The 24,608-nt window shown below is 45.1% G+C and overlaps 1 protein-coding gene across 10 annotated transcripts in view; it reads right to left on the minus strand.

Annotated features, from left to right (window-relative positions):
* Positions 1–870: 870 nt before the first annotated feature.
* CES5A (carboxylesterase 5A) overlaps positions 871–24,608 on the minus strand; it is a 224,707-nt gene continuing 200,969 nt past the window's right edge. For 5 of the 10 annotated variants that reach the window (XM_032486351.1, XM_032486353.1, XM_032486350.1 and 2 more), the window contains 12 exons: positions 21,762–21,966; positions 19,680–19,818; positions 18,096–18,229; positions 14,842–14,995; positions 14,295–14,399; positions 12,578–12,682; positions 11,133–11,273; positions 8,287–8,355; positions 7,169–7,316; positions 3,672–3,821; positions 1,462–1,534; positions 871–1,373 (listed from right to left, as the gene is read on the minus strand). In XM_032486351.1, coding sequence (XP_032342242.1) covers positions 1,145–1,373; positions 1,462–1,534; positions 3,672–3,821; positions 7,169–7,316; positions 8,287–8,355; positions 11,133–11,273; positions 12,578–12,682; positions 14,295–14,399; positions 14,842–14,995; positions 18,096–18,229; positions 19,680–19,818; positions 21,762–21,966 — 1,652 coding nt within the window. In that variant the 3' untranslated portion in view covers positions 871–1,144. Of the gene's footprint in view, positions 1,374–1,457; positions 1,535–3,671; positions 3,822–7,168; positions 7,317–8,286; positions 8,356–11,132; positions 11,274–12,577; positions 12,683–14,294; positions 14,400–14,841; positions 14,996–18,095; positions 18,230–19,679; positions 19,819–21,761; positions 21,967–23,062; positions 23,277–24,608 lie in introns of those variants that run through there. The other 5 variants (XM_032486354.1, XM_014555141.2, XM_032486347.1 and 2 more) reach the window with 4 other exon arrangements.

Below are 24,608 nucleotides of genomic sequence, written 5' to 3' on the forward strand. Positions count from 1 at the left end.
TATGAGTTGGAGATCTCTGGCCCAGATGAACTGTAAGTTACTGACATTTCAGAAACCCTCCTATTCTATGCACCTCATGTAATTCTGAAGGAATCAGAAAGAAATACTAATTACCTGGGTAAATTATATAGATGCAATAGGGATTATACAGATATAAAAAGTAAAAGTGCATCCTTTGAATGACTGTATATACAATACTCTCCCCACCCCATCTGGTTAACTTTAATTCATCCTTTCTTATTACAAATGTTATTTCTCCAGAGAGAACTTCCTAAGACTTTCACCTAAATTAGGTTCCCCTGTTACGCTTTCTTAGAACAACTTACTCTTTCTGAGTGAAGTTATCAACTTCACATCACAGGATAGTCACTTGTGTGAATGTTTGCTTACTGTCTGTTTACTCACCATTTGGTGCAGAGTATGTCTTTGTTCACCATTGTATCCTCAGTGGGGATATTCTTTGTATACATTGGGTACCCAATGTAGATTTACTGAATGATGGATTAGTCTCTACCACATCAGGAAAACATCTTTTCTTCTTGGTGTCCTTGACCTGACTTTGCTGCCTGGTGGTTGACTTCTGGGTTTCTGACCTTGGAGGACGTCTGTTTTCCATCACTTAGAAGGAGGGTCTTTGGCATGTCCCCTCCCCCACATATCTCCTGAGCCAGAGAAGAGACCCAGTTCAAGGCAGTGATGTTCAGGATGTCCATGCTTAGACTGAGGCTGAAATCCCCCAGGATAGGGCTTGGAGGACTCGTGTTTTAGGTAACAAACACAGACACCTTCTCTGGTAGAAAGTCTACTTCTTCTTGGATGCTGGGGTTGTGAGGGGAGTTTTCAGCCCAGAATTAAATTCTGTTCCCTGTACAGATTTTACATTATGATTTTATTTCATATAAGTAACAAGGTCATTATGGTGACAACTAATGGGCCAGTTCTCCTGCAGATTTACTGAAGAAATCTGGTAGCCTTCCAAGGCAAATTGCATTTTGATGTTGAAAATAATTCTCCGAGGATCATCCTCAATCCCTAAAACATCAGCTAAAGCAGCTGATTTCATAAGTAGCTAAAGATGAAACTAATGATTGTGGCAGAAATCTCAGAAGGAGAAGGAAAACCAAAATCACGCAAAGATAACTTCTCAAGGAGCAAAAGAGAAAAAGAAAGGCAGAAGCAGAGAAAGGAAGGTTAAGGAAGAAAGAGGACCGAGGAGTGCTCCGGCCATGGACATCATCAGGGGGATGTCTGTCCAAAACTGCAGCTCCAGCTCTTTCAGTCTCCGTCCCACGCTCATGTTCAAGTCCAGCTGCAAGTATTCCTCGGTCTGACTGTAGACTGGCCACAGAGGCAGGCCTTCCCCATTAGGGTCCCTGGAAATGAGAGCAGGAATGGGTGAGACTTTAGTCCTCAAACGCTTCAAACACTCAAACTACAGGGGAAGCCACAAGGTTCACTTACCCAGTCCGAGCAAAGTTAGCCCAGTATCTCATCATCTTCCTGCTCAGCCATTGCTCCTCCTCTGTGGCTCCTTCTGAAGGAGATAATCACAAAATCCCACACTCCCCATGATTTGGTAGAAGCCAAAGGGTCCTCACATTTTATGAATCACTTTCACACTTTTCCTCCCATTGCATCCTTAACAGCCTAGCTACTCACGTACTCATCTTGTATTTGCAGATACTGAGGCTCAGAGCAACACTGACTTGCCCAAGGAATCATGGTTCCAAATGGTAGAGGCTGAACACATACCTTCCCTGTCCACCCAATGCTCTTCCAGCCCTTTTCATGGGACTGTAAGTTCCTTGGGGACAGAGAAACCTCTCTCAATCTTTCTCTCTCACTTGCTCAACCAATTAATTGTTGCATTTCTCTCACTCAATCAATTATTGCATTTCTTTATTTGAAAAGGAAATACTTGCTCAAAGCATAAAATTTAAAATGCAGAAGTATCAGATGAAAGTCAGTTTCTCCCCATCTCCTGCCTCTAGTCACCAAGTTATCAGCCTCAAAGGCAACCATGGTTACCACGTTCTCGAGCGCACTTCCGAAGGAGTTTAGACATATACAAGGGTTTAAGCAGACAACTTTTCACACACTTGATAGTATAATGGACATGTATTCTACATCTTTCTCTTTCACAAGAATTATACCCAGGACTTAGTTTCACATTGCCGCCCATAAAACTCCAATTTATTGCTATTTGTTGTTCTACATATGTATAATATATAAATATATATGTATACGTAATTAGATGTAAATATATAATTCATGTATCCAGTACTCTATTGATGGATCTTTACCTTTATTTTCAGTCTTTTGCCTGTGAAAGCAATGTTTTAGCCTGTGCATATATTTTTGCACATGTGGAAACACAATTGCACAAAAAAAATCCTAGAAGTCGAATTGCTGGACTAATGCCTACGTGCTTTTTAAATTTTGATAGCGTTTCCATTGCTATATGAGGTTGTCTATTTCCCCCCACCTGCTCAAGTACATTATGTAAAATGTTCTTTCCAACTTTGGTCTATGAAAAATGATTTCTGCGGTCAAGGTTAGTTTTTAATCTTCTTTGCTATGAGTGAGGTTGAGTGAATTTTTATGTTTAAAAGCCACTTGTGTTTCCTTCCCCGTAGACTGTCTATTTATATCTGTCACCCCACTTTTGACTGGGTTGTGCTTTTCTCATTGATTTTAGGAGCGCTTTAGATATTAAGGAATTTAACCCTTTGATACATACATATGCTGTTCATTTTGTCCATTTATGAGAGTCCATGTGCCCACATGGTACAGGCTCAGTGATAGTTACTGAATAATAATAACAGTAATATTTATTAAGCATTCACTGTGATTGATGAGAATTGTTTCATTAATCCTTATGACAACCTAGGAGGTAGTTCTGTTATTATTGGCATTAAAAGATATGAAAAAAATAAATGAAACAATGAATAAACCACACTGCACAAACACACAATACAGGAGAGGTTCTGTCCTTATCATCAAGAGGCCAGCATGAACTGGTTAAGAGCCTGCATTGTGCAATTTTTTAAACTAGATATGTTAGTCGTATCTCCTGTGTGTAGTTCCTCTTTTTTTAAATTTTGATAACCTCATTTGATTGGCTTATTATTTTAGGCACTGTGCAGGTCATAAATTCAGGAATAAATGAGCTAACCTCACTAGAAACAGTTCATAAGCATTTACATCAGATCACCTGGACTGAGACCACTTTCAGCTGCAATTATGAAAAATACGTTTCTTGCCTTTGAAAGCCCTGAGTGGTAGCCTCATGGGAGCTCTGGGAAGGGCAGGGACAGTGAGACCGGTGGTCAGAGAGAAGGCAGTAAGTGGTTTTATTTTTTCGAAAAGATCAGATTGCATGAGTGCCCGCAAGTGCCCACCCTTGTAGGCTTTAGTCCAGAGAAACACTCATCAAGCAAATGTTGGCCCCTCTTTTTCATCTTGGTTTCTAAAAATACAAGTGTGGACACTCTCCGGGGAAAGGTTGTGTCTGTAAACCATAAAGTCCAACCTGCCAGTCCTCCCAGGCTCTTGCATAGTGTTGGTGTGGGTGAGGCTTTGTGCTAACAGTAGGCAGTCTCATCTTCTCCCCAGCTCATCCCAAGCTTGTGTTCCTACAAGAGCAGGAGCCCCTGAGGCCAGTTCCTTACCAAACATGACAATGTCGCCCTTCAGGAAGGCACCTCCAAAGACAAAGCGGATTTCATCAGTGTGATCAGCTTTGACAAAAGCCGGTTTCTTGTCCTTTAAGCACTGGGGCCGGTGCTGAAACTCATAGAAGTAGACAGGTGCACCAGCATCTGCAGAAAGGTAGGAAGGGTCTGTGGCAGGCATGCATGCAGGGGGTAGTGTGGGCTGGTCCTGCATCCCTACCCATTTGTCCTGGATTCACAGACTCATGGGTGGGACAGCCCAGAGATAAGAGGTGACCTGAACCCAGCTAACTTCCCTCTTCCTCATTTGAGGCTAGGGTTTCATGCTACAGTGGCCCTCATGCTCCTAAAGACGGAAGTCACTACCTTTCAGGGCAGCCTCAGAGGACATTAGTTCTACTTCTCAGAAACAAAAACAAAAACAAAAACAGAAACAAAAAACCCTTTATGCTGATCCAAGTTACCTCCATATGACTTCTTTTCATTGACCCTGGTTCTACTAACTGGAGAAAACAGCAGTTATTTCCTGCTCCCAAGATGCTCTGTGCATCCTACGTTTCCTCACCACTATTCTAGTGAAGGTCTTTGCTCTGTAATTTCCCCTCTCTTTCTCTGCATCATCAATTTCTCTCTACTGGATTATTGCCCTCAGTAGCAAATATTTTCTCCCATTCTGTGTATGGGTTGTCTTTTCACTTTCTTATTTTGTCCTTTAATGCATGATAATTTTTAATTTTGATGAAGTCAAATTTTTTTTTTTTTTTTGGTTATGATTCTGCTGTTATATTTAAGAGCATTGCCAAATCTGAGGTCATGGAAATTTACCATATTTTCTTCTAAGAGGTTTACAGTTTTAGCTCTTACATTTAGGTCTTTGATCCATTTTGAGTTAATTTTTGTATATGGTGTGAGGGTAGGGTTCAATTACATTCTTCTGCATGTTATCCAGTTGTCCCATCACAATTTGATAAAAAGACTATCTTTTTCCCCATTGAATGGTCTTGGCAGCCTTGTGCAAATCAACTGACCATAGATATATAGGTTTATTTCTGGACATTGTTCTATTTGTCCATTCTTATGCCAGTAACACATCACCTTGATTACCATTGCCTTATAGTGGGTGAGTTTTAAAGTCAAGAAATATGAGTCTTCCAACTTTGTTCTTTTTCAAGATTATTTTGGCTATTTTGGGGCCCCCTGAAATTCCACAAGAATTTTAGCTTGTCTGTTTCTGAAAAAAAGGAAGTTGGCATTTTGATAGGAATTGCATTAAATTTGGGGAATATTGCCATTTACCATTTATTCTTTCATTTCTTTCAGGAATAATTTATAGTTTTCAGTGTACATATCTTGTACCTCCTTGGTTATATTAATTTCTAAGTATTTTATTCTTTTTGATGTTATTCTAAATGAAGTTTTCTTAACTTCATTTTTTTGATTTTCCTTTGCTAGTGTGTAGAAACATAATTCATTTTTATATACTGATCTTGTATCCTGAAACTTTGTTGAATTTATTTATTCTCATAGCTTTTTGTGGGTTCTTTAAACTTTTCTATACATAAGATCATGTCATCTGTGACTAGAGACAGTTTTGCTTCTTTCTTTCTAATTTGGTTTCCTTTTAATTTGATCTAATTGCCCCCTACTAGAACTTGAATAGAAATGGTAGGAAGAAATATCTTTATCTTGTTCCTGATCTGAGTGGGAAAGATTTCAGTCTTCACCATTAAGATATCAGCTGTGGGTTTTTCACATAAGTCCTTGATCAGTTTGAGCAAGTTCGTATGTATTCCTAGTTTATTGAGTGTTTTCATCATGAATGTGTGTTGAATTTTGTCAAATGCTTTTTCTGCATCTATTAATTGTGTTTTCCCAAATTCTATTACTATGGTAGATTATATTGATTGATTTTCATGCTGAGCCTTGCTTATATTCCTAGGATAAATCCCGATTGGTCATGGAATATAATCCTTTTAATATGCCGCTAGATTCAGTGGGGAGGGTTTTGCTGAGGATTTTTTGCATTTATATGCATATGGGATGTTGATCTGTAGTCTTCTTTTCTTGTGATGTCTTTGTCTGGCTCTACTAGCAGGGTAATACTAGTCTCACAGGATGAGTTAGGAAGTATTCCCTCCTCTTTCACTCTTTTGAAGGGGTTGAGAAGGACTGATTTTAATCCTTCTTTAAATGTTTTTTAGAATTCACCAGTGAAGACAATTGGCCCTGGGATTTCCTCTGTTGGTAGGTTTTTCTTATTGATTCAGTATCTTCATTTGTCACAGGTATATTTCTTCTTTGAGCTATTGAAATCAGGTGACTTGTAAGTCCTCCACTTTGTTATTCTTTTTCAAGATTGTTTTGGCTATCCCTACATTTCCATATACATTTTAATGAATGAATGAATTAATTAATTTTTCCATATAAATTTTTGGAATCAGCTTGTTCATTTCTCCAAAACCACCGCTGAGATTTTCATTGAGATTGGGGTTGTATCGAGCATAGAGATCAGTTTGCTCATTTTCTCTTGAATCCATTTTAATCAGACTTTTACCTCCACTGTTCCATCAAAATAGTTCCTTTCAAGATTACCAGTAACCTCCATGTTGCCAAATTTATGAGCCGATTCTTACCTGTCACCTCAACAGGTCTTATAATATAGTATCCTCCCACAGCACCCTGTCACTACTGTCCCCTATCCTGCTTTATTTTACTGTACAGCACTTATCACCCATCTAACAAATATGTACTCTGTATTACTTGCTTATTTGTTATCAGTCTTTCTGATTAGAATGTGAGGTTCTGGTTGCAGGGCCTTTGTTTTGTTCACTGCTATGTCTCTGGGGCCTAGAATAGTGCCAAGCACATAGCAGGCCCTTGATAAAAATATCTGTGAAAAGGAAATAAAAGGAGGATAGAAGAAAGGGAAGAAGGGGAAAGAAGGAGAGAGAGAGAGAGAAAAAAGAAGGAAGGAGAAGGAAGGAAGGAAAGAAGGAAAGGAAGGAAGGAAAAGAAAGGTAGGGAGGGAGGAAAAGGAGAAAAGAGACAGAGAAAGCAGGAAGGAAGCAAGGAAGGAAGGAAGGAAGGAAAGAAGGAAGGAAGGAAGGAAGGAAAGAAGGAAGGAAGGAAGGAAGGGCAGTTGTGTGTCCTCACAAGTAATCTCTTTCTGATTGCCCCACAACTCCTTATAGCTAAGACATTTGGGAAGACACTTGCAAAGAGAGAGGAATGTGGGGGCCAGGCCCCAGAATATTATGGGGAGGTGGGGTTTTTCTACATGGCCCTGAAGAAGCAGACAGAATAGAAACAACAAAGACTGATCAACATTCCTGAACTCTGAAAGGCAGGCGCCAGCATGCAGGGCTATATCCCAGCCAGCCTTGGGAACTCCCTCTCAGCGAGGGAGCGGAAGGGCAGAACGCGAGGCCAGTCAGCAGGCAACAGGGATTCTTGCAGCCACCCACCTTGCAGGAGAGGGGTGTGAGGAGACTCACCTCTGTGACACTTTGCTGTGACCAGCCCAGGAATCACAAAGAACACATCTCCAAGCAAATCCAGGAAGCTATTTCGTATATCAACCAGGGAGTGCTTGTTGTAGAAGTATTCATTACCCACGAGGTATAAATACTGGATAGGGATGTGCTGTAAAACATCATGGTAGCAAGAGATCCAGGTAAACAGCAATAGCCAACACAACAACAACAACAGCCAAATAGTTGCCTTTGCAGGCGTCATTCTGAGTGCTTCATATGCACTGTCTCATTTAATCCACGCGGCAAACCTACGATGAAAGTATCACAATTAGCTCCACTTGACAGACGAGGGAACTGAGGTTTAAAGAAGTTAAGTGCTTTGTCCAAAGTAGTGGAACCATGGTTCCTTCATAAGTCTATTTGCATCCAAATCCCATTCTCTTAATCACTTGTTCTTGGGGGTCTGGTGCTCTGAGAAACACTGGGATGAGTTATTGCACCTCAGACCCCTAACACTGAGACAGAGGGACAGCCCTTCAGAGGTTTTTTTGGGATTTGGAGACAGCATGTACCATGCCAGGGAGCACTGCTCAGACTCAGCCATTAGGTCCTCCCTAGTGCAGGGACTGAATGAATAAATGACGGAGCAGTGGTCCTTGGTATTGCTGGAACCTAGTACAGTGCCTGGTTGGTATGTAGTGAATACGGGTCCCTAGTCCCAGGTGGTTTTCAGAATTAGAACTTTTCAGTTCCAAGACAGATAATTCAGTACAGATGCTGCATTATTATGTGACATGCTCAGGGGGTGGGGGGATGGGCAGCACCCCAGACCCCACATTAATATGTCCATAGAGAAACATACTAATAGTGGGAAAAAGTGAATGAACATGTAGGAACAATAAAGACCAATGGCTATGTATCAATCTAGGTCAATCTTGGTTGCCATGTGCTACAAAAAGCATTTGAGTTTTCAGAGCTGTTTAGATTTTGTGATTGCGGATAAGGGGTTGCAGAACTCGGCTTAGTAAAGATCTACTGAATGAATGAACGATGAACATCTATACACCCAGCCCTACCCCTGAGTGTGACCCAGGGAGGTTTGTGAAATGAATGGATCTTGGAGAGCCAGGCTCACTCACCAGGATGGAGTGTATCAAATGCAGGGCGAGGGACTTGTTGGAGCCCTCGAGGATCTCAGGAAACTCCTTCTGTGGAAAGAAGCGGGGCGTCCTCCGTGAGCACATCATGTCATCAAAAGGGAAACTGGTCTCCCTGATGGCCCAGGCACCTGCCTTCCAGAGCGCAGGCTGGCAAGAGCAGAGACCCTTTCAGCCCCCAGGGGTCCACGAGTGAGGAGCTGCCTCAGTGGGTTATCTGAGCAACAAAGTTTCTCCTTCTCCCATTTGATAAAAGGAAGCCATTCCCTGTCGTATCTGCAGTCAGGTGGGACCTGAGTGGCTGCCCTGTGGAAAGGCCATGTTATGGGAGGACTGCACGCCCCATCAAATTCCTATGTTGAAACCCCAGGACCTCAGAATGTGACTGTATATGGAGAGAGGGTCTTTAAAGAGATGATTAAGCTAAACTGAGGACACTAGGGTGGGCCGGATCCAGTCCAACTGGTGTTCTTCCAAGAAGAGGAAACTTGGACGTGCAAAGAGACTCCAGCGGGGTGCACATGGAGGAAAGACCATGGGAGGACACAGCAAGAAGGCAGCCATCTGCAAGCCAAGGAAGGGGCCTCAGGGGAAACCAAACCTGTTGACACCTTGATCTTGGACTTCTAGTCTCCAGAACATTGAGAAAATAAATTTCTGTGGTTGAAGCCACCCAGTCTGTGGTATTTTGTTATGGCGGCCCGAGGGAACTACTACAGGCCACAATTTGGCTTCAACAACAAGTTAAAAGAGAAGCCAGAAAATCTTGAAACTCGTGGTTTGTTGCTCTCTTTCCAAAGACTTTGTCAGCAGGGTCTCTGAGAAGCCAGCAGCTGGCAGGCAGCCAGTGAAGTTGCAAAGCGGATGCTTAAAAACCCAAGTGCTGCTTGGTACATAGTAAGAGCGATGGCAATTATTTTTTAAATGACCCTTCCCTGGCCAATATTACAGCTTAAAGACATGAGGCGGTAGAAATACTCTTCATTTGGCCAATGAATTTCTCTGATATATTTTCTGCTGAAAATCTTGGGGGTAATGAATCACTAGGGTAGATAGTTAAACATTCTGCCTTCTGGAATCTGAGGGAACCCCCAGGGTCATTCAAATAATCCACAAGTACATTTCAACTACTGTGAACCCCCTCTGTATGTTCAGGAGCTAGAATTTGTTTTTGGAGATGTCTTACAGTTTCAAACAGCCAGCAATGGATGTAACTGCAAGTCACTCAGAATAACAGCACCCAGGCAGGTTTTTGGGTTATGCAGACCTGGCCACCAAATCCTGTTCTGCCACTTGAATAATTCTATGATCTAACATTTACTGAGCACTTACTATATACCAGGCTATTTGACGTGTACCTGTGAGACAGGTAGTAACATTAGCCCTATTTCAAAGATGGGGGAAAACAGGTTCAGAGATTAGGCGGCTCCCTGAAGGCCACACAGCAGGTGAACAGTGAACCCGGCACTTAAAAGGGAGAGCCTAAATGCATAAAATTTATACACTGCTGTCTCCTCACTAGCTGGGAGACTTAGGAAAGTCACATTAGCCTCTCTGAGCCTCGGTTTCTTTAGCTGCAAAATGGGGATATAATAATGCCAGTTTGCAAGCTGTTGTACAGATAGAGTCCACTTGGCAGATGGAAAGCACTCGATCACAGTGGTTTTGGTAGTATGGCTGTCATCAGTAGCACCTGCCTTCTTTTTTCTAGTACAGATCAAAAGAGCACTAAAAGACCTAACTTAAGCCATAGTCGGTGACTCAGTTAACCTCCTTCAAAACATGAGGAAAAAAATTCCCACCTCCCCCCTTTCCCGGAAACACTGCTCTGTATGTCAAATTAATAATTGGCAGAACATGCCTTTAACAGCCTAGTGAACTCGGGGTTCGGATTCTAGAACACCAACAGCTGCTTTGTAACCAGACAGACCTCTGTATTTCATTACCTGACTTGCCTCAGCTTGAAAAGTGGAGGTCGGTCTGCAGAGATGGGCTTTGATACATCCTGAACTTGAACACTCCGCTCTTCTGAGGACAGATGAGACGCTTATTTTGAATGGGGAGGGTCTTCTCAGACCACAGGGTCAAGAAATGATGGCTTCTACTCAGTATTCAGGCCTCTCAGCTCAAATGATCCCCCCTCAGAGAAGCCTTTCCTGACCACCTTTGGCCCCCACGCAGGAAGCCTCCTCTTCCCAGTCTGTGTCCTGCGCAGCACTTATACCCTCTGAAACCATCCTTTCAACCTTGCATTTCATCTGTCTCTCCCCTCAGGAATGTAAGCTTGCAGAAAGCAGGAACCATGCGACTTGCTCACTGTTGGATGCTCTTTTTTTAATGAGTGCAGGGCATGTAGTAAACACTCAGTTCATACTTGTTGAGTGAAAGAAATGATTCAATAACTTTGTAACTTTCACTGCTTTCATAAGCAGTCTTGGAAATCAAATGCCAGAACCAACGCTGGACATCAAAGTGCAAAGGACTGAAGTTTTCTAAACTTGTGTGGATTTCATCTTTGAGGCAGTACCAGTGCTTTTTGAAAACAATCATTTGTAACGTTTTGAACAAAGCTCAAATGGGTCCGATCCTCTCCTACTTTTTCATAGAGTTGTGTCTTTAAACCTACCTGAGGAGCAGGGTAGACACTTGCTAGGGCTGCCCTCAAGAGCAGCTCTTCTCCGTGAGATAGAGTAAAGGTGAGCACTGAGTACTGGGAGAGGGGCTCCAGCCTCAGAATGCTCGGTGTCAGGAATGGTCAGGCCAGGCTGTGAAGCAAGCAGCTGCCTCCCTGTGGAGGGAGCCGGCGGAGGCCCAGCCGGAACTCTTACCATGGGCAGCAGGAAGCCACATTCGTGGTTATTGACTCCGATGATAGAAGGAACCGGCTTGAAGGATTTTTGAGTCAACAGGTCTACAGGCTCACGAGGGAAGAAAAAGCCATCAACTACTCGAGTGAAAGACTTGGCTCTCTGAAACAAGGAAGAGAAAAATCGGTAGCTGTTTCCCTTCGCAAAATCTAGCCGTCCCCAAACCCTAGCCAAGCTGAGCCAACTCACTATAGCAAAAGGCACTAAGAAAAAAATTAGCCACTCTTGGCCCATCCCAGCTCATCCATGCTGCCTGGCCAGCTCTGCCATTCACTAGGACAAAGGGGCTCAACTTTTTGGGGCCTTAATTTCCTCATCTGCTACTTGGGGATGATCATAGTAACTACCTAAGATATATACTCCCCCAAGATGATGGTTCTCAGAGCCTGGCACCTGGACCAGCAGTGTCAGCGTGGCCTGGGGACTTGTTAGAAATGCAAATCCTCAAGCCCCACCCCAGGCCTACTGAATACAAAACTCTGGGGTGGAGTGGTAGGGTTCAGCCCAGCAAAAAGCCCTTCAGGTGAGTCTGATGCGTGTGTGGAACCACCGGCCAAATGCAATGGGCAGAGGGGTGAGGGGAGGGGATGGCCAGGGTAGTATGGGTTGCTGTGAGCATCTTCCCGAGATGTCTTCCTCAACACTGTGTCTTGGATTTGGGTGGATATTTCTTGGGTTTTAGGAAGCAACATCTGGCTCTATCCATAATTTTTTTAGGTCTCTGTTTTAGGAGTGGAGGTAGAAGAGAGCACACAAAAGAGCTTTCACACTACACTGGGTCAAGGACTTATCCATTTCCTGGAGTCCAGCACAACTCACAGTAGATTCTCAATCCATGCCAAATAACTATTTAACAAATGTTGGAATCTGACAGGTAAGGACCTCATTTTCTCCAGGGCAAATTGGACATACAATATCGTCCCATCCAACAAATCATCTGACGATTGGAATTTGTCAGCCGTCATCTAGACCCTGCTTGCGAACCTACAGAGGTGGGTATCTCATAGCCTTCTAAAGGAGTTGGTTCTTTTTCAGACAACCGAGTTTTTAGAAAGTTCTTGGTTATCCCAAGCCAAAATGGCTTCCCAACTCCCAGCTCTTGATCTTGACTTTAGCTTCTGGTGGCCTGTGGAGCAAATGTGGTCCCTTTTCCCAGTGAGATGCCTTCAAAGATGTAGGATCTTTGTTCTTTTTTGGATCTTCTCCAGGCTAAGCAGCACCCTGGCCTGTCAGTTTCCTTAAATTACTGATAAGGGTTCTACATCGCTTTTTCACAGCTGTTACTATGAATCCCCAAACCCCAACTTCCCAAGACCCAAATCAAAATAAATACGAGAGTGGCAGTCTACGTCTACCACTCCATTCAAAAGGCAACCTTGTCCCCAGACTCTCCCCTCCCTCTTCACCTGGTTGATGCTCAGCAATTCCTTGGAGGATTTTGCCCTCAGGCACTGCAGCAGGGCCACAGAGTCTGAAGCATTGCAGCCACAGATATTTGCAACCATCTGCAACTATTTCCAGAGAAGGAACAGGTCAGCACATAGGATTGAAGGCCTTCAGGAAAATGAAAGTTGGAAAGTGTCCTCAATCCAGCCACAGGCTGGTGCCTTATACGTGAAGGCCAGCCTGCTGCCCCTCCCCAACCCCATGTGCCCAGAGTGGACTGTGTGCATTGAGGACAGGCTGGCACTGCATCATCCTTACTCTCTTGCCTGACCCTCCTTGTCATCTTCAGCAAATCACCAGAGCTGAATCAGTCCCAGCTTGTCAGCTCTGCTCAAGCCCCTCCCTGACCCCTAGCCTGGAACACATGAACATGCACTGAACATCCTTTCTCTGTCTCTAGACCAATTCCACTCATTCATTAAGGTCCAAGTCCCATCTCCTCCAGGATGTTCTTTTTAGACCTTTGCGGCTCCCATGAGCCTCTTTCTTATCTAATCTCCTGTAACTCCAAGGATCCTCACCTCCTTTACCTAGCTCTTTGCTAAACACCTTCTTGACCTGTCATTGGACTTTCCACGTGTGTAGAACTTGTCCTCTGAGAGTAGTAGTCCTGACTCTTCTGAGAGTCGTGGATGCTCTGAGAATTCAATGGAAGCTACAGACCCTCTCCCTGGAAAATGCACAAATATGGAGTCTCCATACATTTGCAGGAGTTCTAGGACCACCTTCCAAACTCCCCATGGATTCCAGGTTAAAAATCCTCTTCATAAAAAGATTACAGTCTTCTCAATTTAGTATATGCCTTCTCCACTTATAAACCAACCCACGAGTCTTAACATAGAGCTGGGAAAACAATGGGCACTCAATATGTGTACGGTGAATGAATCAGTATATGCACACACTAAAAGTAGCTTAATATATCACATTACCAAAATCAATATTCCCTGTGTATGGAGGGTATTTTTTATCATATTATAACTCTAAGTTTCTGCTCTTGGTTATATATTGTTATTTTCTACAAGGTGTCAAAGAAAATGCACCGCTAAAGCAAACAATACCCAGAAGATGGCTCCACAGTCCAGTGCTTAATTAATATTCATTGAATGAATCAGCTCACTCGTTTTAACTCGTTCATTCAGCAGACATTTATGGTTGCCAGACACTATGGTGGGACGTGAAAGACATAGGGGCTTTGGTCTCCCGGCCCTCATATCTGGTAGAGCACTAAGACGAGATAATACACGACAAATATCTAGGGCATTCACCTCCCCCTCACAACCTCATGCCAGACAGCATTCATCAGTCACAGCATTACTTCACACTGAGCTGGAAACAACCCCAGAATCTTTCTTAACACAGTATTCTAGGTAGCATAGAGTAAGCACAGGAGATGGGCCATATAATGCAGAGGACTGAGTTATATATCACCGGCAAAGAACTATCACACGTATGCTTATCCACACACACTCATGCACACCAGCAGTAGTGCACTGTGTACCTGGACCCATTTCCTATGGAATCAGGCCTTCCATGGGGCAACAAGGTTCACCTTAGGCCAGCATCAGATTCTTTGGTCATAGTCAGTAAGGACAGCCAAGCACCTGGTCTATGGACACCTGACCACATTCTCTCCTGACCAAGGAGAGGAAGCTGGAGAAGTGTTGACAGTATACCTACATCCTCATTCCTTTCGTCATTAGGGGCCTTCAGGTAAGGCATGATGGCCACCCCACTCTCCATGATGGCTTTGTGGAATAACCCTTTGGCCATGGGGGACAGAATCTGGAGAGAGAACACAGAGACCCAGAAGTTATCTGGTGGGCTCCCCACCCATCACACACAACACCCAGCTCTTCTTTAAAGAAAATTTCCTGGGAGGTCCCCTTAAGAGCTCTAACCATAGAGAAAAAAAAGTCCTGGTTTGGGGGTTCCAAGGACTAGTTGTGAAGGTTTGGGCAAGTTTTCCAAGCTCTCCAAGCCCAGGTTCCTCATGAAGTTGGAAATCAAGCATTCTGGAGGGGAGAATGCTAACTCCTTCACTTCTTCTCCTTGAAATGAGACTGAGCCCTTAACTCAGGATGTATTTGTGAGGCTCCAGGGAGACAATGTGTTTATAAGTGTTTGTTCAACATGAAAGTACCAATTAGATGTGAGTGACTCATTATCCTCATTTTTGTCACCTCCCCCACCGAGGTTCCTTCAAGTCCTAAAGAGAAAAACTCACAAGGCTGGAAACACTTATGGCTCCTGCTGATTCGCCAAAGATGGTCACGCAGTGTGGGTCCCCACCAAAGAACTCGATGTTCTCCTGGACCCAGGTGAGGGCAGCCACCTGGTCCATGAAGGCCCAGTTCCCCAAAGCGTGCTTGTCCCCTGTGCTGTGGGCAAGAGGCAGGGTGAGAATAATCAGTTGGCTGCCATCTGCTTCGCGCAGACCCAGGGAGTTGATGGTGGAGGCTGGGGGCTGGTATCAGGGCATCACCACTCCAGCTGGAGAGGAGCTGAGAGTGAGAGGCCCAGGGCAGCCGGAAAACCAGGCTTAATTCTCACCCTCTGCTGGGATTTGGGTTTCTTTGAGAACCTGATGAAAGCTCCATACCCCAGAAAAATGCACAGAAAATCTTGTATGTGCAATTTCAGGGTGTTTGTAGGCTCCTCTAAATCCATGGATTTCAGAAGAGTCCTGCTCTTAAGAGTTGGTCTGCACCAGGAAGCAAGACCTCCCTGGACACAGAGGTGCTGCTGAATGACTAAATGAATCATGATGGTAACAGTAGCTGCAGCTGCACAACACTGTCCTGAGGGCTTTGTGCCTGATGCTCTTACTGCCCTCCCATCCTGGTGCTGGTCTTTCTCCTTTATCCCTCTGGGTCATCCCTCCACCCTGCTCCACCCTGCTCCCAGAAGGCTGACCTTCACAAACTGCAGCACCCAGGGTTCCTGTTGTGTGCAGTCAGTGGGAGACATCGGCCAGGGGGTTCGGGGTGGGATACTGAGAGACTGGGAAGTTTATTCAACCACCCTGGGGCCCCTATCTGCGGGGAAGTGGTTTGGGTAGGGGCTGCATTTCTCTGAAGCCACAGCTCACGCCACCCCAACCCCATCAATGATATCTGCAAACATGTTCTAAGGATACTGACAGATTCACCATCTCCTTCTCACAGATGGGAAACTAAGGCATAGAGAGGTTAAATCCCTTGCCCAGAAGCTAGAAAGTTGCAGATTTGAGATTCAAACCCACGAGGCTGGCCCCAGAGTCCATGCCCCTAACCATGTCCCCATGCTGCTGCCCCTGCAGAATAGCCTGTTTCCCAGCATGGGTGGACAATTAATGGGGAAACAAGGGAAAAACCGCAGAATCAAAGAAACGCCTAGACCACTCATGCTGTACCACGTATGGGTGTAACCCTAGGATCACTGACTCCCGCTCCATCCTCCAGCCCCCCACACTGCTCTTCGCTTTGGTTCCCATTCTCTGTCCATGACCCCTGGGCTGGTTCTAACTCCTCCTTCTCTCTCCCACAAACCCCACACCCGGTCAGGAGCTACGCCCTGCCAATTTTATCTCCATTCCATCTGGCTTCCACATTGGTCCTCATTCCTCCATTTCCATTTATCCCAATTCATAATCTGGTCATTTATGATCTGGGTGACCTTGAGCAAGTCACTTAACTTGCTTTGCCTCAATGTTCCCATGTCTAAGTGGGGCTAATAACGGTATCTGCTTCACATGGTTGTTGTGAAGATTGACAGTGCAGGCATCCAACAAGTGCCACGTACATGTTAGCAATCCCTCTAGCTTCACCTCCACGACCCGCATCTAGGCTGTGCAGTAGCCACCCAACCGGACTCCCCATCTGAAGCGCCCAGGCTCCCCCAGCCCAGCCTGCACTCTGCTCTAGAGTGACCTTGCTATACTGCTCTGTAGGACACCCCTGGGTCTCTCTCTTTATTGCCACACACGGCCTGGCTCAAAGTTTTTCCCAATCAAGCCTGTCTGTGCCTTCCCACATCCATGTCCCGCTATAACCTCATCTAGTAGATGTAGTAACCTCATCTAGTAGGTTCTAGTAGACAGGTACTACTAGAACCTAGAACTAGAACCTAGATACTATAAACAACTTTTGGGAACCTTTCTGTCGAAGGAATCTTATGCAGAATCCCAATATACAGACCTGCTAAAAGTGTAATCACTCTGGTCAGGGGACCCTCCTCAGCCCTCCCTGCCTCCATTGCAGCCCCAGACCTCCCAGGGCTACGTGCCCAAAGCACAGTGTGCAAATATTGCTCCAGGCCCACGTGCTGCAACATTACCTTCCAACTTCCTAGCCTTTGCTTGGGCAGCCCCCATTGCCAAATAGGCTCTCTCCTAACCCCATCTTCCCAAACTCAAACTTGTCTTTAAGGTGCAATTCGAATGCCCCCTCTCTCCCTGATTTCTTGCAGCTCTCTGCTCTGTTTCTACAATTCCGTTGCCTCTCACCCTCGGAGCATTAATCACATCCTGCCTAGTAGCATGGGTATTTATGTCCCTGTGTTATCTCTCCCATGACACTGGGACACTCTCGAGGGTAGGGTTCACGCTGGGCACTTTGCTGCCTTCCCCGCGGTATCTGACCATGGCCTCTCTACTCCTTTGGCTTACACTGCACCTGGCCAAGGCTTAGGTCCTGCCATATTCTGAGTAGGATAACAGATGTGGCTAAGAGCCCAGCTCTGTTCTGTGACCTCTGGGAAGTTGCTTCACCTCTCTGTGCCTCAATCTTTCAACTGTAAAATGGGAAGAACAACAGTATGTTTTTCATAGAATTATTTTGAGGGTGAGTCAAAATAATGTATAGCAAGTGTACAGCACCGTGCCGGGCCCACAGTGAGGGCCCCAAACATGTTAGATGTTATCAGAGGGGGGGAAGCCAATGCAACGGAGTGATTATTCTCAGTTGGCCCTACAACAGAGACTACAAGTTGCTCACACACCCTGTTTCCTCATCCTCCAGGGCACACAGCTAGGCTACATTTCCCTTGCAGTTGGGTGTGGCATGTGACTGAGCGCTGCCAATCGTATATGAATGGAGTGATGAGCGTCACCTCCAGGCTGACCCAGAAAGACCACCATGTGATGCTCTGTGCTCTTTCTCCATCTGCTGGTGCAGATGGATCTGGGGCCCTAGAGGAGGGCAGAGACATAACACGGAAGGAGCCTGGGTCCCTGATTGACCAAGTGGAAGAATGTTTGTCAGTCAGAAACACTTGACTGGATTTTACTTGAGTGAGAAGGAGATTTTTTATAGTTTTGAGCAACTAAGACTTGGGGGTTTATGTTATCACTGCTAAAATTACCTAACTAATTTGGGCCACATTTGCTCAACATCACTGAAGGCTCATTTCTCCTTAGGTTGCTGGGCACTGAGTCCCCTGTGGCTGCTGCCAGCTGCCCCCTGGGGATCAGGGATGTCAATCACTTGGGGAGTGACTCACTTGAAGAAGCCGAACATTCCTAGCCGGTACTGGATCGTCACAACCAACACGTCCTCATAGGCAGCCAGGGCGGACCCATCAAAGATGGATGCTGAGCCAGTCTCAAAGGCGCCCCCAGGGAGCCACACCATGACCTGAGGACAGGAGAGGAATTTTCCAGTCAGCCTGTCAGGCACCCGCGCCCCCTCCCCATGCACGTTGAGACATTCTTTCTTTAAAGAAATATAAATGTCTCACTTTCCTTTCCAAATAGCATCAGAGGTTTCATCTTGTGGCGAAGGCCAGGGTTAAGCATACGAATGCCTGAGTCTGATTCCTAGCTCTGCTGCTGACTAGCTGTGTGACCTGGGACAGCTTACTTAACCACTCTGAGGTTCTTTTTTCTCATTCACAAGATGTGAAGAATGAAAATATTCCGTTTATGAGGTTATCATGAGGTTTAAATAAAATTCTGCACTTAAAGTTCATAGAACAACGTTGACACATCTCAAGTGCTCAGAAAATGTTAACTAAATGTCATTGAACTTGTGACCCACGTGAAGATGGAAACCACTGTAAGTCATGTCTGAGAGCAAAAGCTGCTTAAACTGTTTTAATCTAAGACTTTTCCCTACTTACAGAGAGAAGAGAAGAGAGGGGAGAGTATGGGGAAGAGAAGTGTGCAAGCTTTACCACAGTGATTAGGAAAATTAGGACCAGGGAACATAAAACATCCAAATGGTATTATCATGATTCATATACTTAACAATAAGTCCCTTTCATTCTCTTTTTTAGGTCATATCAGTGATTACAACTCCTGGGGCAGGAAAGAAAAGTCACTGAGGGAAAAGGAGAAGTGGACAAAACATTGGCTTTGACATCCGGATCTACCACTTACTGTGTATATAACATGGAGCAAGTCGCTCATGTCCTCCCTATGCCTCATCTTCTTCATCTGTGGAATGGGTCCAATAATCCTTACCCACTGGTTTACTGTGGGGGTTAGATGGAATAATTTACTGTGCCTGGCAGGTAGTTAGCCCTCAATAGGTGTTGCTGTTATGATACAACAGAGCGAGTCTCCTGTTGCAGTGACATGGGGGATGGAGGATGATGGGGGAAGGGAGTGGTTAAAAGTTAGGTGGTAGAATGCGTCTTCTCCATTCACTGATACAGAGATCTTTTACATTCTTAAGTGAAATAGTTCACATTTTTACCTGACTGTCTTCATTGCAAACAGAAAATTTGGGGAAGGCAATTATCCTCCTTAAAAAAGAATTTCCCAAACAAACAAAAAATCAGTCCTTCTAAGCAGAGTCTTTTCTAAATGTTTACAGACCATTAAATACCCAGCAGAAGGGGAAAAAAAAACAAAATAAAAACCAAAGATTAAGTCACTGCCAATAAAGACGCAATCAGAAAAGAAGATAAAGTGAATCTGTCATTAGAATGATTTTTTAAAGAAAGTTATTGACATGTCAAGTGATTACATTTCCCTTTTACCCAACAGGGGCCTAAGTCTTAGTCCAGACACATAGCCCCTCCGCCTGGGTCCCAGGCCCAGAACCTGCCAGCTGGAGCCCCCAGCATGGTAGGCAGCCTTACAGGGAGCTTGGAGCCAGCATCTGCATGGGCTGGTGCGTAGATGTTAAGGTACAGGCAGTCTTCTGACACTCTGAATGTGGGATAATGCACCTTGAGGATGTGTTGATCTGAGAACAGCCACTCTGAGTTCTGGAGGCACCTTGGAAAAAGGGAGGAGAAACCCCTAGAGTTGCTGTCAGCAAACCTTCCTGGGAGGGGCCAGTTCTTGTGACAGCAGGGAGGCCTGGTGGCCCAAATAAATAAACTATAATTCTCTTTGATCTGGTTTCTGGTTAAGAAAGCACACTGTGCAGAATAATTGCAGTTCCCACCCATGCCTACCCCCACTACCATAATCCAGACACACAGACTCAAGCTGGCTCAACAATCCCCCAGACTGTAGAGGGCAGGACACTAAGTTGTGTATCAATCACTTTGCTCTGACAGCTCCCTTTTCTGCTCCTAGAGGAACAAAAGGACATTTCCAGGCCTTTCCACCAGGAACCAACTGAGGTAGTCTGGCAAGGAGATTCCTGCATTTAGGTCTTTGCTTAAACTGATCCCTCTGTCCAGACTTCTCTCTCCCCAGGTCTATTTGTTCATGTTCTTCCCTTTCAGAGTCTGTGAAAATGCCACCTCCTCCAGGAAGCCTTCCGAGATTTCCCCAGTTAGACCATAGCTCTTTGGAAATACCTACATATTTTGTGTTCTTTCCTAGAACTTCTCCTAGTGAGCAGCTAAAAGCCTAAGGCTCTGTATGAGTCACCTCGGTAACTTTTAGCCCCTAGCACCAAGCCTGACACATAGTAAGATTTAGTGAGATTGTATATGTAAATATGTCTACCAAGTGCTCAGTTAATGTCTGTTGCTCTTTTAAAGAATAGTGTACAGATTAGGCAGCAGGAAACTGTTGCTGCAAATCCACTCCCTCACAAGCATTTATGCCATTTTGTTCCTTTGTACGTTGTGTCTCAGAAACTGAGGCATGCTGCTTTCAATAAAGACATCCCTGACCTCCTTCAGTGCTCCCTTAGCACCCTTCTCTGCCCCCCTAATGCTTGCCTTTGTCACCCGATACCTTAATTGTCATTATTGTTTATGTCCTGACTAGCACCACCAGTCTGCAGGTTCCTTGAGGGCAGCTGTGTCTAACCCATTTTAATGGCCCCCAGGACCTAATGGAGAGCCAGCTATTGAGTTGGTTCTCAGTAGATATAAGTTGAATGAATGAATGAATGAATGAACAGATGAGGTTCAGCTTATTGCCTTGGGTCTCTGGACCACATGGGGTCTTCTGCGGCTTACGGAGTCTTCCGGCATCAGGGTAGTCCTTCTGCCTGGGACCCCAATGCCAGTAATCAACATGGCCCAACCTGAGGGCTTTACAGAATCTGCGAGTCAGAATATTCTTGGCGAATTCCAAGTCTTATCTCCCGCCTAATGCAGGAGGCACCTCCACAATTTAACTGGGAACTAGTCACCAATCTAAACTTGAAAATTTGTAATGTCTAGGAGCTCCTGCCCTCCCATCTCCCCTGAGTCACAGACTCACACTCATGTATCCATTCCACAGGTTTTTATGGATTCCCGACTGTGGGCCAGGCCCTGAGCTGGGCACCATGTTGGCAACTAGAGTTAAAATTCCTCTGGTGTGATTCTCACTCTTAAGCCCTTACTCAATCTGACCATGGAGATTAAGCCTGGGGGAGAGGGAAAGTGTTTCCCTTAAGCCACAGGGAAACACTTCAACAACCCCTTCTAACCAAAAGAGTCAGTAAGCTGATCACACTGGTTCCCAAACCTGACTGGGCCTCCGAATCCCTAGAGAGTTTCCTTACAGTCAAGTTCCCAGGCCCAGCTCTGGGGATTCAGATTCAGGAAGTTGGGAAGGGAGCCCAGGGAATCTGCATGTTCTAAACAAGGTTCTAGCAGTTCCCCTGACCAGTCAGATAGGGAGCCTCGCCCACATCTGTAGCCCTCCACGTCCTCCTCACTGATGCCCCGACCCCTTTCCCCAGTGGGCTGCCAGACCTTTATTCCCCCTCAATGCTCTGCCTCTACTCCCAGGTCACAGGCCACACACAGGACAGAGCCAGCTCTTACAAGTTAGGGTAGGATGTGGCATCTTGGAAATCATTCCAGGGTGATGCAGGCTTTGGTTTTGCAAATCGCAGGGGTCCGACAGGGGGCGCAGCATAAGGGATTCCAAGGAACACGTTCACGGGCATGTCATTTCCCAGCACAGTAGCTTGCTTCCCCCGGACCCACCCCAGCCTGGTGTTCCTCACTGGTGCATCTGCAGCTGGCCCTGAGGAGACACATAGGATGAGTCAGAAGCTGGCTGGGAAGAGGCTGAACTCACAGCTCCCTGCAATGGGACGCTTTTTCTCAACCCAGAGGCTGTACAAGTATCTGAATTCCCTCTCAGTGAACACCATGTCAATTGCTTCCTTCCAAATTCCCTTAGAAGTCATCTGCATCAGAACATCAACTTAATTTCTCCTAGGAGCACAGCACCAAGCTACAAAATTCCCCTTGGTTACCTTGGGAACACATTTCCCTTCTGCTGCACAAAGGCTTTCCCTTACCATGGAACTGATATGCGCCAGCCTCTATAGATCCTGGGACTCCACAAAATCTTCTGGCCCAAAGTTTCCCACTTTTCAGCCATTTTCACACCTACTAGCACAATTGCTGGCACGTCTGTACATCACTCATATGACTACTGACATTTTACCTGTCTTAAAATTAAATTTAAATAAACTTTAAAATTTTTACTTAGAGGAATTCTAAACAATAATATCTATGGAATTGTGGTTTTGGTAACTGAGGTGTATGCTTCTGAATACATATTAAAATACATATACAGCAATGAAAATAAAAAAATTCTCATGCAGATGTCACCTGACATCAGCTTATCCACCTCCAGGGGTGTGAGGTCGACACTTTGGGAGACTAGAAAGCAAGCTTCTCAGTTTCCACATTGAATAGGGAGCCCTGAGAAGTCAGCTGCCCGGCTATTTACTTAGCAGAACCCAGATGTCTCAGCACTACCTGCTGTCATGTCATTTCAACAGTGACAGTCCTGCCTGGGCAGTTGGCATTACAGAAGCATGGGGTCCAGCCCACTCCCCTCCCCAGTGCTCAGGACAGAGGGTTCTCCAAGCCCTGGCAAGGTGCAAACAACCCCAGGACAGGACTGGGTCTTCTGTGCTCCACCCACACCTGAGAAGAAGACTCTGGCCTGGGGCTTTCAGCAACACTAGGACATTGATGGGGTGCTCTTCACGAGCCCCAGAGACTCCTGAGAAGTAAGCTCATTTCCACCAGTGGAAAATCCTCCAAGGCAGGGAAACCCCCTATTTCATCTTCTGAGAGCCCTCCTCCCCCACTGGGTGTCTCACCCTCGGCGGTGGCTGCAAGGACCCAAAAAGCCCAGATCAGGGTCTGGCCTGGCTGCACCCACTCCCCACTCATCTGGCTGTCCCGCTTGAACTCCCTTGACATCCACAGCCACGGCTGGCCTCCGGGATCTTTGGTCAGGGGCAAGAAACGGAGACAAGTGTTGAGCAGGCAGACACAAGACACAGACTCGGTGAAGAATAACAGCATCAGACTAAGATTTTCGGAGGAATTGGCCAAGCGAGAATTTCCTGTTCTGATTTACATAAGAAGAAGCTGATGATTAACTCCTGAGCAGGGGAAAAATAACTTGGTAGGCTTTGACTTACCCTATGATCTAGCAATCCCACTCTGGGCATATACCTGGAGAAAAAATATTTTAAAAAGACACATACACCCCAATGTTCATAGTAGCACAATTTACAATAGCCAAGACATGGAAACAACCCAAATGTCCATCAACAGATGACTGGATAAAGAAGATGTGGTGTACAAACACACACACACACACACACACACACACACACACACACACACAATGTGGAATACTACTCAGCCATAAAAAAGAATGAAATAATGCCATTTGCAGCAACATAGATGGATCTGGAGGTCATCGTGCTAAGTGTAGTAAGCCAGAAACAGAAAGAAAAATGTCCATATGATATTGATTATATGTGGAATCTAAAAGAAAGGACACAAATGAATTTATCTACAACACAGAAACAGACTCACAGACATAGAGATCAAACTTATGGTTACCAGGGGGTAAAGGAGGTGGGAAGGGAAAAATTGGGAATTCAAAAATTGCACCTTTTGGGGAGTGATGGAAATGTTAGCTATCTTGATTGTGGTAGTGTTTTCATTGGTATATATCTATCAAAATTCATCAAACTGTACATTTGAAATATGTGTACAGGACATACGGTTACCATATCACAATAAAGGTGTTTAAAAAACTTAGTAGGCTTTGGGCTCACAGGATGGTAGAAGCAGAAGGGACATTTGGGTTCAGGTAAGCCAGAAAACTCAATTCAGATACTGACAGGGGCCAAGAAGGCAGCAAACATGCAGTGAATGAAGCTGGCCAGGAGATACACTAGGGAATGGTGGGGACTGTGGAAAACTGGATGGCACATGCTCTATCTAAAGGGGCAATGATTTTTCAACTCCAAGAACATTTGGCTTTTGACAGTGTACATGGGCTAAGCCAGGAGTCTGTGATACCTCTCAATTTTTAAATGTGGCCTCAATTTTTAAAAATCACCATGTGATCCCAATACAGCATTTCTGCTGGCTTCATTTATGTCGTGGGTGAAGACTCTGCAATTCTGATCTAGACCCAGTCCCCCACTGTAAATTTAAGAAGACAAGACTAGGGAGGTGAAGTTATTATAAGCAGTTCTGTTGAGGCCTGTCCTTAGCATCCTGGGCTCTCATTGCAGTGCTGATTGGGTCACGGAAGATCCACGTCAGGACCCAGGAGCCTCATCCTCCTGCCCCTAGCAGGCACCATGCCTCACTGAGGGCTGAGGGCCCAGGATGGGCTGG

The sequence above is a fragment of the Camelus ferus genome, chromosome 9 (genome assembly GCF_009834535.1).
Source record: "Camelus ferus isolate YT-003-E chromosome 9, BCGSAC_Cfer_1.0, whole genome shotgun sequence".
In the NCBI taxonomy this organism is placed as follows: Eukaryota; Metazoa; Chordata; class Mammalia; order Artiodactyla; family Camelidae; genus Camelus; species Camelus ferus.